This window comes from Euprymna scolopes, chromosome 28 (genome assembly GCF_053919585.1).
Source record: "Euprymna scolopes isolate OS-2025 chromosome 28, ASM5391958v1, whole genome shotgun sequence".
Taxonomy (NCBI): domain Eukaryota; kingdom Metazoa; phylum Mollusca; class Cephalopoda; order Sepiida; family Sepiolidae; genus Euprymna; species Euprymna scolopes.
In genome coordinates, this window is record NC_136509.1 from 84,474,307 (window position 1) to 84,489,618 (window position 15,312).

The 15,312-nt window shown below is 33.6% G+C and overlaps 1 protein-coding gene across 1 annotated transcript in view; it reads left to right on the top strand.

Annotated features, from left to right (window-relative positions):
- Window positions 1-807: 807 nt before the first annotated feature.
- Window positions 808-15,312, top strand: part of LOC145249709 (uncharacterized) — a 64,170-nt gene continuing 49,665 nt past the window's right edge. The window contains exons 1-2 of the mRNA XM_080111588.1: window positions 808-938; window positions 14,885-14,944. Of these exons, the coding sequence (XP_079967714.1) occupies window positions 14,894-14,944 (51 nt within the window). The 5' untranslated portion in view covers window positions 808-938; window positions 14,885-14,893. The remainder of the gene's footprint in view (window positions 939-14,884; window positions 14,945-15,312) is intronic.

The following is a 15,312-nucleotide window of genomic DNA, read 5'->3' on the forward strand; positions in this document are numbered from 1 at the left end:
AAAAGTGAACGTGTTTTGTGCAATTCCCAAGAAAGGTGTCTATGGACCGTTCTTTGAAGAGGCAACTATCACTGGTGAATCCTATCTCAACATGCTGGAAGACTGGTTAATGGCTCAATTGGAAGAAGCAGAATCTGATGACTGGAGTCTTAGAGTAAGGCAGTTTCTTAACACAAGGCTGCCTGCCAGATGAATTGGGAGATCTGGGCGAGGTGATGACGTTCTCATGCCCTGGCCTCCTAGGTCTCCAGATCTTACCCCGTGTGACTTTTTCCTTTGGGGCTTTGTCAAGCAACGAATCTATGTGCCGCCCCTTCCAAGAGATATTGACGAACTAAAGGCTCGAGTAACGGCAGTTGTGGGAACCATTGACGTTAAGATGCTGGAACGCGTTTGGCAGGAAATGGACTATCGACTAGATGTCTGCCGTGTGACGAATGGTGCTCATATTGAGCAACTTTGAAGATTCTCCACAAAACTTGAAACTTTAACCTTTCCAACGGTACCAATTTCATTTTTCAACTCCTAATAGTTTTTGAGTTATTAAAAATCGTTATGTTCCCAAGACTTTTGAAACACCCTGTATATATAGATAGATAGAGAGAGAGATATGAGTTGTCAATATAGTAAAACAAACCCAATTATTTGCGCAAAATTTAAATGCGATATTCGTTTTCGGGATACACGAAAACCCTAACAGGTCCTCGTTTTAAAAACTAAATGGGAAGGTGGAAACGAAGTAAAAATTTAGAAAAAAAAGAAAAAAAAAAAAAAAAGAAAAAGAAAAATCCCAAACCTTCCACTATTCCCAGAAACTGAAAATGAAAGCAACCGAAAAGCAACAAATTTCGAACAACTTATTTTCAGTTCTCAGTAAATATAAAGTCAAACATTGAAAATCTGCGCCACAACTTCAACAAACAGCAAACACGAACAATGTAAGTTTTTGTTTGTGTTTTTTGTTTTTGTTTTTGTTTTTTTTTGTAAATTCTTACTTTACAGGTTTTCGGATCTATTGAAAACAAATATCGGATACTTCACAGGGAATATGGACCCTACGTAAACGGTTTTTTTTAAATGATTGCTCCCTCAAAGCGTTTTCTTTAACTTTCTTCGTATACATATCATAAACTTTATTATTATTATTATTATTATTATTATTATTATTGTTATTTAATAATAATAATCGCGCGTGTACTTATTTTATTTTTTTTTTTTTTACTTTTATTTCTTTGGGTAAATTTGATACTTTTATTTCGTGCTTGTTTTTATTTCATTTAATTTTTTAAAAATTATTTTCTGCACTAAATATTTTAATTTTAGTGTTAAATTATTTTTTTCATACATATTTAAATAATGCTCCCCCCCCCCCGCTTTTTTGGCCTCAAATAGTGCCTTCAAAAAAGTTTTCGTGATTAAATAAACCAAAGAAAGCATGCGCTTTGAGGGAGCAATCATAAAAAAAAAAACAAAAAAAAAAAAACCGTACGTTCCCCATGAAGTATCGAATATCGCATTTAAAATATCTGCAAACGAAGTTTTACGGATATTAAACAATGTAATTCATTGCACGCGTGGGATTACATTAGAACTGTAATTATAAAAAAATTATTAATTTTTTATTTTTTTTAAATCAATGAAAAATAGTGGCTGACGTACACGAGTGAGGCCAGGCCCCTCTAGCGAAATACGCATTGGCTCCGATATTGTACGCAGTTCGTTCGAGGGAGCCTTTATTATTTCGAAAAGGAAAGTTTAGCGTGTGGGCCTTTTTTTTTTTTTTTTTTTTTTGGCTTGATTTTGTTTTATTTCTTGGGGGGGGGGGAACCTTTTTTGCCTTTTTGGATGGATATATTTTGTTTGGCCGGGTTTTTTTTTTTTTTTTTTTTTTGCTTGATTTTATGTTTTATTTGAGGGGGGGGGGGCGTTTTTTTTTTTTTTTTTTTTTTTTTTTTTGATGGATATATCTTGTTTGGCCGTGTTTTTTTTTTTTCTGGTGGTGGTGGATAAATATTGGGCGGGGATTATAGTTATAGGAAAATTACAAGTCCAGATTGTGGCGATAAACAAAAACCTATGAGTATCTTTTTCTTGGGGGGGGGGGTCGATTTTGCTTGAACTTTGCGATTTTCGGATTATTTTGTTTTTTAAAAAAAATTTGGTACTTCTACACTTTATCGCCGAAAATGGGGACGGGGTCGCTATTTTATTTCACGCACCTGCAGTTTAAATGCAAGGGAGAAATCGTTATTTCAAACTCTGGCTGAAGCATGAAATAACCAACAAAAAATGAAACTGGAGAACGATTGTTTCCGAAAATAATAAATTAACCTAAAATTAACATTTGTTACTTTATTTAATGTTTAAAATTATGGTACTTGTACAGTTTAATCAAGACATTAAAAAATGAAAATATCGGAAAAAGGTTATATTGCACAGCACGTATACGTTTTGAACTGAAAATCTCCGAAAAAAAAATTTCGGTACTCATCATGCACTTATTGATCCGAAGGGACTGCCAAAATTCTCCACAGAATTACCCCACCCTATATGTAACACGATGTAACTTTATTATAAATTAATATTATCAGTATAAATTAAAAGAAAATTACCTTGAAGTTGCAATTAAAAAATTGATATAAACTTATTTTTTTTTAAATAGCGTTTTTTTTTTTCGAATTAATATATACATATAATATATCAGTTGAAATTGCATATACATATAATATATCAGTTGAAATTAATATAATATATCAGTTGAAATATAATATATCAGTTGAAATTAATATAATATATCAGTTGAAATTGCATATACATATATATCAGTTGAAATTAATATATACATATAATATATCAGTTGAAATTGCAAGAAACTTCGTAAACATTAATTTTTAAAAGATTAAACCGATTAAAATTCCATTATTTCAAAATGCTCCGTTACAACATAGATTTTTAATTAATTGTGTTTAATTTTTTTAAGTTTTAACATAAACACGACTATTGTCAGCTATTTTATCGCCAGATTAAAAACAATTTGAAAATATTGCACAAATATTAAGTATTTTGTAGCCTCCACCTCATATTTTGTTTGTCTCTTTTTACCGAACAAAAAAATGGAACCCCGTAGGTAACCAAATAAACATTCAGTAAAACCGTATTTCATATTTAATATACAAATGTTTATAATATTAATCATAAAACTGTGTAAATCTTAAAACTTAACAAAATTATAACAAAGATGAATTATTAATTGCAGTTTGAAGAAGATAAACAAAGGTTTAAAAACAAAATCATTAAGTCGCTGCTGCTTTTCCATAGTTCGTATAGTTAACACAAATCTGACGTCACGGAAACATGCGGTCCATTTTTCACAATCGTTTGGCAGGGGACATGGGGAGGGGAGGAAGTTTTTTTTACCTATTCTGCACTTTAACCTTACAATTGAATACCATGATAAAACTTTAATTAAACTTGGAAATACGATTTAAAAAATAGCGCGGATCAGTAAGTGAATTAGCACCAAAATTTCACTTAATTTGATCGAGTAGTTTTTTTTGTTTTTTTTTCTTTACAGCGGAAAAACACGTTTTTATGAGAGCGCGTTGAAGGCAGACATCTTGGATTTTTAAAAATTTGTTTGAATTTCAGAACACGCCACGAGGAGATAACTCCAATTAAAGCGCCGACACCTAGCTTTTCTTCCTAAAAGTCGAACCTTTTGCTCGGTATCATAAAATTGTTTTTTCGCTGTAAAAAAAAAAAAAAAAAAAAATACTTGATGAAATTAAGTGATTTTTTTTTTTTCGGAGAACTTCATTCCATAACGGATGCGTACAATTTAAGCTTTTTCCGATATTTTCAATTTTTTTAATGTCTTGATTAAACTGTACAAAAACAAAACAAAAAAAAAAGTGTATGAGATATATACGAAGAAAGTGAAGGAAAACCTCAGGGAGCAGCCATTAAATTAAAACCCGTTTCCCCGTGAAGTGCCAAGTGAATTTTTTGTTTTTGTTTTCAGAGAACTTCATTCCATAACGGATATGTACAATATAACTTTTCGATATTTTCGGTTTTTAATGTTTTTGATTAAACTGTACAATTACCAACGTTTAAAAATGAAGCTGTAGTGTTGTTTTCTTTAGGGCGACAACTTTATCGTTCCATCCTGTTTATAATATTTATTCATCTTCCAGCCTATAAATTATTCACAAAAAATGACAATGAAGCGAAATCTGTAAAATTGTACACTCGGTTAACGAACTATTTTATATATGCGGATCCGCCGAGTCAATGCCCTTTGCCAACGTGATTCGGCAAGACCGAGAAATCGGTTGGCAGAGCGCATTGATTTTAGCTGTCCCCTAAAGGACAATTTTTAGCCCTTTGGAAACTCAGCTGATTTGGGAAAAGAGACACCAGCCAGCGACCAGAACAGATCTCTCTCACAGCACTTCTAACACTGCTAAGTGCTACTCACTCACTGGGGACTGCCACCCATCAGCAGACGACACCCAGCCAGGCAGATTCCTTTGCCCTTTCTTTCTTTTCAGTTCGAGAAACAATCTCGTCTTTCTTCTGCAATAAACCACTTTTGTTGTTATTTGTTTCAAGGAAGCGTTTTATTTGTTTTTGTGATTATTAAAAATGGTAAATATCCAGATCCGCTATAACAGAACACCGACCACTCTAATTTGTTTTTTTTATAGGTAATCGCTGACAACGAATCTGATAGTCAAACTTGGGGAAAATTTACCGTTTGTATGGTATTAGCCCCTGAACCCACGAACTACTTTACACCATTTTGCAGCTTCCGTTTACGCTACGCGCGCGCACTGCAGCATGAACGACGGCTTGCTTCACGTAGCAAACTGCCTTCTCACATGGCGTACCAATCAAAAAATTACGGACTAACATTTTTTTTAATGACTTACAGTTAAAGAAAAGTACAACAAATTATGGGACCTTTTTTTTTTTTTGTCTCACGTAGTTTTTAATGTGGTTTACAAAAACATAAGCACCAAACATCTTTGTTTTTCATTCTTTTTTTTTGCGGGGGGGGGGGGATTCAATTATAGAACTTATGTGGCTTAATAGGTGCTTTTGCAGTTTAGTTAAACGTTTTTCCGTAAGTAACGCACCGACATTTACCAATTAGAACACGATTTAACATTGGTATTATTATACAAACACCGTGACAGCGTTAGGGTTAGGGTTAGGGGTAGGGTTAATTCGCTGTCACGGTGTTTGTATAAATTTACCTTAACATTTTTCGAAGATTTTACTGCTTACATTGGGTGCGCGACCGGGGGGTGGGGGGCTCCCCAACGGCTCAACACCCCCCCCCCGCTCGCGCCCCCAATGTAAGTAGTAAAATCTTCGAAAAATGTTAAATCGTGTTCTAATTGGTAAATGTCGGTGCGTTACTTTTTGAAAGTTTCAAAATTCTATGTTCCAGGAAAAAAAAAAAAACAGATAAATTAACCCCCCCCCCCCGGGTTTGTATTACTGTACACAGATTCGAAAAAGTTGTCAAAAAACAAGTATATAACAAATAAATGTTATCAAAGGCAAGATAAGTTACTTTTCTACCAAACTGGATATATTTTTCGTGTTTTTATTCAATGTAACATCTTTATTCAGCTCGAAAAACATACATTGTTTACCGATGTATTGGAAAATTCAAAATGGCGCCCAACTCTCTCTTTAACACGATAAGTTCGGGAAAAGGTGTTATAAATAATAAACTAGACAAAATACTATTAAAAAACAACCGAATATATGTCAACTTATGTCACGGTAACATAAATTGAGCGAATTTCTAACAGTATTTTGTCTAGTTTATTATTTATAACATCTTTTCCTGAACTTACCGTGTTAAAGAGAGTCGGTCGCTATTTTGAATTTTCCAATCGGTAAACACTGTATACTTTTCGAGCTGAATAAACATGTTACATTGAATAAAAACACGAAAAATATATCCAGTTAGGTAGAAAAGTAACTTATCCTGCCTTTGATAACATTTATTTGTTATATATTTGTTTTTTGACAACTTTTTCGAATCTATGTGTACAGTAATACAAACCCCAATAAATGTTTTTAGAATTATATTTTGATAAATTTTTATACAATAAATGTTTTGGTTTTGTTTTGGTTTTCAAATGGCGCTCGCCCAGTTTAAACTATCATGAATATGTCATTTCATTTTCTGTTTAAAAAAAAAAAAAAGTTCCATGAAAAATTTTCACGTTCTCATTAATTAAATCGAAGCATTTCCAATTAAACAATTACGGATATATGTTCGCTTTCACTTTCTTTATTTACTTTTTTTTTTCATAGCTCTTTCCGGAAGTTTAATTTTTTTGTTATTTAATTCATGGTTCGGCCATAATTTAATATGATTTCTCCCCTAAATTTGGACAGCAGTTGCACGAAATAAAATGGCGTCTCCAATTTCAGCAATAAAATGTAGAAGCACCAAATAAACAAAGAAAAACTTACCTGCTGGATGTATTCACCGTTCTGGTTTCATCATTGCTAAATCAAAGTGGGTTAATTTAGTTGGCAATACAGGCCGGGTATTTATGTCGTTCGTGAACATGTTAGTTTGAGAAAAAGAAGCTTGTATAATAGTTTGATAATAAATCAATTGTTCAATTTTCATTAACATTAAATTAATATTTTTTAAAGGCGTATAACTCCCACCATCTCTAGAGAGTTCATATTTCTTCGTCAATCACATTGTCGATTAAAAGAGAAATATAATTAAGTTAGGAGGATTCGGTCCAAACTCGAAGTTAAAAATTCCCGCCAAAAGTGCAGTCCCTATTCTTCTATCAACCAATCAGGAATTATTTTATCCGTGCTATTTCTGACAGCCTAGAGCAACAGGAGCAGTTGCTGTATATTTGTCATGCAATATCCGCGCCCCCCGCCTCCGTTTTTTTTCCTTTTTTTTTTTTTCAAAGTTACTTGGCCTTCAAGACAAGATCAAAGTGTAGTATCTGTTCTTCAGATACTGCAAGCAAAGACCAGATGTGGGGGCAACCCCACATACCTGACCTTTAACCAGCTCCCATTTCCCACCTCTCGGGAGCTGGTCCCCTTTTTCCCTTTCCCCTCCCTTCACTCCTCACATTAAAAATTGGCCTTGTGCCTAATTTGCTCGGTGGGGGAGCAAATAAATACCATCTGTTCTTCAGATGCTGCTTGCTGCACTTCAATTTCTTGTTCTCTGTCAGTGGAGGAGAAATCCTTCACGACTGAGACAATTTTTATTTTTGTTCGTTTTCTCCACGTTAAAAAACGACCCTGGTGTCTAACTCTGTCCCGTGGGGAGGCATTGTAAATAGGTACAATAATGCCCATTTTCTAAATGCATATTTTGTGTGTGTGTGTGTGTGTGTGTGTGTGTGTGTGTGTGTGTGACGGTTATTTTTTTAGTTTTATGTTTTAGCTTTTTTATTTTCATTGTTATTTATTTATTTATTTATTTTGGTAAACATTTACTATTAAAAACATTACTACTTAAAAATATAAACCAATATCTTTTCCCTTTTATATTTAACTCGTACTTTTTAAAAAAAAATATTCCACCCAGGTCTAAAAAAAAAAAAAAAAGAATCATTCATTTTTTTTATAATAAAACAAACAAAAAACAACAGCACGAGCCATCTGTCGCGCCTTAATTTGTCTTGCCTTAATTTGCTGGGGTTAAATATCGCATGCAGAGAAAATCAATAGGGGCAGTTGTCGTACATTTGTCATGCCTTAATTTGTATAATTAGTAAAATCGCTCAGATATTCAATGATAAAACACCCGCTTTCATTTTTTTTTTTTTACGTGTGCTGAGTCATACGATAAAGTAAATTTCTTAAATTATTTGCGCAACTGTCCTAAATACATTCTTTTGTTGTGGCGATTCTTCTTTGCGTTATCTATATATATACATTTGTATTCCTGTCTGTTGGTTGGTTTGTATGTTATCATTATATATATATATACCAGCCTGGGTGCCCAGCCCCTAGCATTGCCCGGGTGTTTGTAGGTGCGTGTTGAGTAAAAAAAAAAAAAAAAAAAAAAGTTGTAGTAGGCAGGCAGGCTCGAACCCGTGACGCGGAGGTGTGTGTAAGGGTGTCGGTTGAGCAAAAAAAAAAAAAAAAAAAGATGGAAAATTGCGAGCACAAAAAAAAAAAAAAGAATAGGGTAGTAGGCAGGCTCAAAGCCGTACTGTGAAGGAGGAAAAGAATGTGAAAAAAAGGAAAACGTGACGTCTTTGCTGTTGCATCCAATGCCAAACCGGAAGTGGCGAAAGTTTAAATTAAGGCTAGTCAATCGAAAAGAGGGGATGACTTTCGAAAATATCAGCGAAAATAGTGACCCCAACCTTATAGAAAAGTGCCCAGTTGAGGATGAAGAAATTAATGTTTTTGGCCAATTTTTTTATATTTGTCGTCCGAGGGTCGAGCTTCAAAACTATATCGATCTTGTGAAAATCCGTCACCTCTGTCGAAAGTTTTTGCAAGACATACATACATACATTTTAACAGACAGGTGAGATTTATATTATAGAAGAAGAAATATATACTCCTATTTTTTTGTGTATTGATATTAAAAACCCTTTTCTCTATTTATTTAAAAAGAAAATACAACTTTGTTATATATACGGGTGTGAAATTGCATTCATCTGCAAAAGATCTAGCTAATTTGCATATTCTTTTAAACATTAATTCCCTATTTTTTTCGGTTTTCTTATGGGATGATCATCTTTAGTTAACTATTACATATAATTATAGTCATACAGACATTCTACATGATTTATGCTTACATAATACTTGCGTAAAAGGGTTATAGTAAACACAAACCTCCTTCTATATATGTATATATATGCATATATATATATATTTGTTTTAAAAAATTTGCCTACCACACTCCTCTATCAGTTTTTGGTCTACAGACATGAAACTTAATATATTGGGTATTCAAACCTATGCAAAACTTTTTATTTGAGTTTTAGCCGGGGAAAATCGCACCGAAAAATAACCGTCACCAAAAAAAAAATATGCATTTAGAAAATGAACATTATCGTATGGCACACCTAAAAAAAAAAAGTGTGAAAATTAAAAAAAAATGGAATTTGCCAGGTGAAGATCGAATAACAGCATTATGAATATGCATGCGTAACGTAATAGCTATTGGTTCATGTTTTAATTTTTAGCCTTGCAGCAAACATGTCTCCATAGCTCAAACATTAACGTCAAAGGAAAAAGTAAATCATTAGCTAAACGTTTTGGTTTCAATTCTTGATGGTTGCACATGAGTCATTTTTTTTAACGTTTTTAATTATTACTATATATTGGGTCCAATATAATATAGTATTAAATACGAAATCTGCATTAATAAAAATATCATATTTAAGCGTATTTTATGACCGGGCAATGCCGGGCGGCCTGCTAGTATATATATAAATTCAGAATACTTCACACGTATGTACGGTCTGTTTTATTACACGGTTGCGAGTGCTAGACAATGATAAACAGCACAGGGAAGAGACTAAAGGCAACTGAAACTTGTTTCCTGAGGAGAATTTTGAAGATATCCTGGACAGAAAAGAAAACAAACCAGGAGGTATTAGAAATAGTAAACACAGAAAGGTTTCTAATAAGAAAAATACGAAAAAGACAAATGAGGTTCATGTATCATGTCTACAGAAAAAGCGGAATAGAACAGATTAGCTTGACAGAAACGATCATGGGTAGAAGGAGCAGAGGATGACAATGAGAAACATAGGTTGACAGTCGGAATTCCTGAGAAACATCAAAAATGATGAGCAACAATGAATTCATAAATGCCTAGAGAGAGAGAGAGGGAGAGACATAGACGTCAATGCTTGTACCAGACAGGACACAACTTGATTATATATATATATATATATATATATATATATATATATATATACACACACACACAATCTACAACAGATCAGATAGTTACTTGCCACAACCTGAATAATTTTTTTCTTATGAGATGACTGACAAGCTTTTATGATTTCAGGTTCAAATGAACAGCTACAGCAGGGATTGGAATACAGCCTACTAAAGTCTGATTGTCACAGCTGGTGAATTTCAAAAATACAATCTGGATGTGAGGACACATTAGTAGAATAACATGCAATTAAATTCTGTTTTAAACTTGGAAAAAATGCCACAGAAACATGTAAAATGCTTCAGACTGCTTATGGACCATCTTGAATGAATCAAACATAAGTTTTTGAGTGGCATAAGAGATTCAAGAAGGGCAAGGAGTCTGTGAGGGATGATGAGAGGTGTGGGATGAGTAAGGGCTTCAGAAAACTAGAATTGATTGATGATATATATATATATATATATATATATATATATATATATACAGACACACACACACACACACAATCTACAACAGATCAGATAGTTACTTGCCACAACCTGAATAATTTTTATTTATGCCAGAAGATACTTCTTACAATCGGTTCAACACTTGGAGTCAGGCATTTTTTTTTTTTTTTTTTATAATAGCCTACAAAACAAAAGGGAGACGAAAAAAATATGCAACAAATAAATTTTACCAAAGACATGATAAGTTACTCCTCTACCTAACTGGATATATTTTTTCTGTGTTTTAACTTATTTTAAAGCGTTCAGTTACTTTGAAACAGAACTCGGCAAATACGTCGAATGAGAAAAAAAAACTTTGTTTTGCTTACAGCAATTTGGACCCTTGATGATCGCTCAAAAATAAAAAAAAATTAAACTAGTACTAATAGAAACCCATCAAACGAATGTCACCAATCATGCAACAATGAAATGTGCTACCAGTATTTTGTTTAATTTTCGATATTTGAGCGATTATTGAGAGTTCAAATAGCTCTTACAGAACTGCTCTCTTTTTTTCTTTTTTTTTTTTTGTTCTGATTCAACAGACATGACACTACTTTGAAAGAAAAGTAAATAAACGCTTTAAAATAGCACCAAAAACTTATCCAGAAAGGAAGGAAAGTAATTTATCCTGCCTTTGGTAACATTTATTTGTTTTCAAATTATTTTTACATCATTTCTTTTTTTTTTTTTTTGTTATTGTAAAAATGCTGTCAGGACTATTTTTAAGTAACGGGATGACCATGTTGCAGGGCCGGTCATCCGGGGACAATCGACCCAACAATTAAAAAGGTTTTACTGGGTTTTACTTTATTAGTTTATTGCTTATCGCCAGAAGTGCCTCTACCGGGGAATGCCGACAGTTCTGCTTAGGCATTTTTTATGAGGCAGAGTTCAGTTCCTCTTGTGCACTGGCTTTCCAATCCCCTTGTGCCGACTCTGTATGGAGAGTGGGGTGGGAACACTCGTCTAGCTGAAACCACTATCAATAATTTCCCCCACTCTTTATCTGTACCTAAACCTAAACGTAGATGCCATGAACAAAGTTTCTTTCTTAGAACTGCACGCCTGTGGAATTGTTTTCCGTTTGCCTGCTTTCCAGCTGACTACAATATGGTTGTCTTCAAGTCCAACGTAGACAAGTTCTTGATGAGCTGTTCCGCTTAAGTTTACCAGATTTCCATTACTAACGATCACTATATTGTCCAATCGACTACTGTACACTCTTTAACCCTTATCCTCGAGTGGCCTCTGGGCCTTGATAAGTGGCAACGTCTATGTAAAAATAAATATGTCATAACCCACTACAGTGTAAAATTTTAAATATCATAGAGCAGGCATGCCAAACATGCGGCCCATGCGCTGCATGTGGCCCATTGTAAGCTTATTTGTGTGTTTGTGTGGGTGTAAGGGGGATCAAAATACAAAGTATGCCGAAAAAGTAGTAGGTTAAAGTCCATTTTAGGTGCATAAATTAAAAGGAGTAAATAGAGCTATGACTTTATTTTGTAGTTCACATTATGAGACCCAACGTACAACAATAACGCAATATTAGAAAAGATAATTGTCAGCTATAATCCTTGACATAACTGTTACATAGTGTGGATATACATATGTATTAGATACCTTTGATGATCCATAAGCAGTGTGAAGCATTCTCTATGGTTCAGATGGTCCATAAGCAGTCTGAAGCATTCTATATGGTTCAGATAAATCGTTCCCCCTACAACTAATGAAAATATATGTGATGATTCAGCTACACAGAATTTTCCGTGTTTCATCCTCGTGAGGATTCATCAGGCTAAGATGCTAAGGCCTGCAGAATGCTTACAAGAATGAAACACAAAATATTTTGTCTAGCTTAGTTGCCATTAGTTGAAAATTCAGTATGTTATTGCTATGCGTCTTATGAGATGACTGACAAATTTTTATAATTTCAGCTACAGCAGGAATTGGAATACAGCCTACTAAAGTCTGATTGTCACAGCTGGTGAATTTCAAAAATGCAATCTGGATGTGAGGACACATTAGTAGAATAGCATGCAATTAAATTCTGTTTTAAACTTGGAAAAAATGCCACAGAAACATGTAAAATGCTTCAGACTGCTTATGGACCATCTTGCATGAATCAAACATAAGTTTTTGAGTGGCATAAGAGATTCAAGAAGGGCAAGGAGTCTGTGAGGGATGATTAGAGGTGTGGGATGAGTTGATTGGTCAAATAAAGAATTTCATAGATAAGGGCCGTTGTGTGTCTATAGAGACAATATTCACAGTTTGATGTCAGTGTGGGGACTGTATGTACAATTATTCATGAGTAACTGAAGATTTGCACAAAGTTTATCCCAACGGTGCTCAAAGAGGATCAGAAAGAAATACGTTGTCATGACAGCAGGGAGATGGTCGACCTGATCAATTCAGATCTCGCAGTTCTTGATGATCTAGTGACTTGCGAAGTTAATGCATACGAAATGTTATCTCCAGGAAAGAAAAAAAGATTAAATAAAAAGAAAGTGGACGATCATGTGAGAGACATGGATAATGTTTGAGATCATGTGCGAGGCGTGAAACACGCTCGAGCAGACAATCACATGAGCGATGTCACAGCGGTAAAGAGAGAATGAGGAAGTAAATGTGGTTGCTACAAGGAAAAACAAATTGAATTTATGTCATGTTGTCCGGGAACCAACACCACGTTATGCATAGTTTCAGTTACAAAGGAGACAGAGACAAAGAATAGGAACTAACTCCAACTGGCTTGTCCTTTGTAATATATATATGGGAATTATATCTATATATCTGTAAAAGTGAAATTGTGTGTGTGTGTATTTGTGTGTGTGTGTGTGTGTGTGTGTGCACATTTCCCTACCAAACTACTCTGTCAGTTTTCAATCTACAGATTCGAGATTTGACGTAAGGAGTATTGAGATTTGGGAAAATCTTTTTAATTGGTTTTCGGCCAGAAATTTGGCTGTCAAGGGGTCAAAGTTCAGCGATTTGACCTTTAAAAACTCTATCAAACTCCTCCGCCAAAACAATAAATGTTAAGGCATGAAAGTTATAAAAAATTTGATCTCTACGATCTCTACCAAATTACTCAGCCAATGTTTGGTCTAAACATTTGAAATTTTATGTAAAGTGTATTCAGACATAAAGCAAGCTTTTTAATCGGTTTTTTGGCAGAAAATCTGGCTGCCAAGGAGTCGAAGCTAAAAAAATTGTACCTTTGTGGTATTTAGCAAACTATTCAGCCAATATTGGGTCTAAATATTTGAAATTTTACATAAAGGATACTCAGACATGCAGCAAGCTTTTTAATCAGTTTTTGGACTAAAATTTGGCTGCTAAGAGGTCAAAGTTAAAAGAGTTGATTTTGCAAAATCTATCAAACTGCCCTGCCAATTTTGGGTCTAAACACTTGAAATTTTAGATGTAGGTTACCTGGACATGAGTCAAAATATTTTATATATATATATATATATATATATATATATATATATATGAACAAATGATTAATAAAACATGTTTAAAAACATCTTGAAAAAGATTTAAAAACATATTTAATTTTAAAAAGGAAGCACAAGATAAGTGGATAGTCCTTAATCCGCGGAGTTTCAAAGAAACACTCTCCCTCTCATCAGAGGGCAGGAACTAGCAAAATGCGGATCGGATTTTGCATGTAAAAGTATTTAATGAAACCACAAGTAAGTCACAGATCTTACTTAGTTTAAAAAAAAAAGGGTGAGGTAAGGGGAATAGGAGGTAAAAGAAAAAATGATAAAAAGATTTCACATGAATGGATAGTCCGGTATATATATATATATATATATATATATATATATATATATGTATACACGTGCACATAAAGTTATGAACAGTACATAGGGTCCAAGCAAAGCCGGGCTCAACTGCTAGTATATGGGATATATTTGAAACATTAAAGATTTTATTTGCAAATTTTAAATATAGTTTATTTTGAAATATTTTTTTAACAATTTCAATCAAATTCAATAAATTTTTCAATATTTAATGATTTCTGTGATACTTCGTTACTTTATTGAATGCGTTTTGAATTACCAGAAAAGTTTCGTCAAAAAAAAAAACAAAACAAAGAAGCATTAATGTAAGATTGTCTTCCCTTTCTACTAGTATAACTCTTCCGAAAATGAAGACACACACACACACACACACACACACACACACACACACACAAAAAAAAAAAAAAAACACTTCAGACAAATTTAAAGGGCATTTGTGCCAAAAATAAAACAAAAAGAAAATATTAATACTCCTTTGTATTTTTTTTTCTCACACCATACATTAAATGTTATGTAAGCACTATTCATGCACTGTATAAAAGATACACTAACGTTGCATAAATTTCAAGAAAAATATCAAAATTTATTAATCTGTAATCTCTCTGCATTTCTAGACATTTACATCTAAAAATGTTCCTTATTATATTTTTCAGAATACGAAAATGAATTACAATCCTTATATTTATCATCTTATTGCATTTATCAGCTTTTTTGTAAGTACATAAATACTAATTACTTACCTATACCAACACATTATTACTAATTCATTTCATACTACCAACAATAAATGTCTTTATCTAATATTTTTTTCAGATACAAAAAAATAAAAATACAACTTTAGCATGGTCCCCAGCTTTGGCATAGACCATCTTTGGGATGTCTGGTGCGTATTTGAGTATTTGACAGCGTTGCATTGTGTATGTTGCTTACCTTTGTTTTTACGTTTGTAGATGAAGTTGGACCATGGGTTATGGAGTCGTTTCTTTTCACTACTCCACGTGATGGTTTGTAGAGAATGAGTCCTTAGGTTCCTTTTTGTTGGGCCAGCTGGTAGTGGAAAAACACTTTTGGCTGTCCGTCT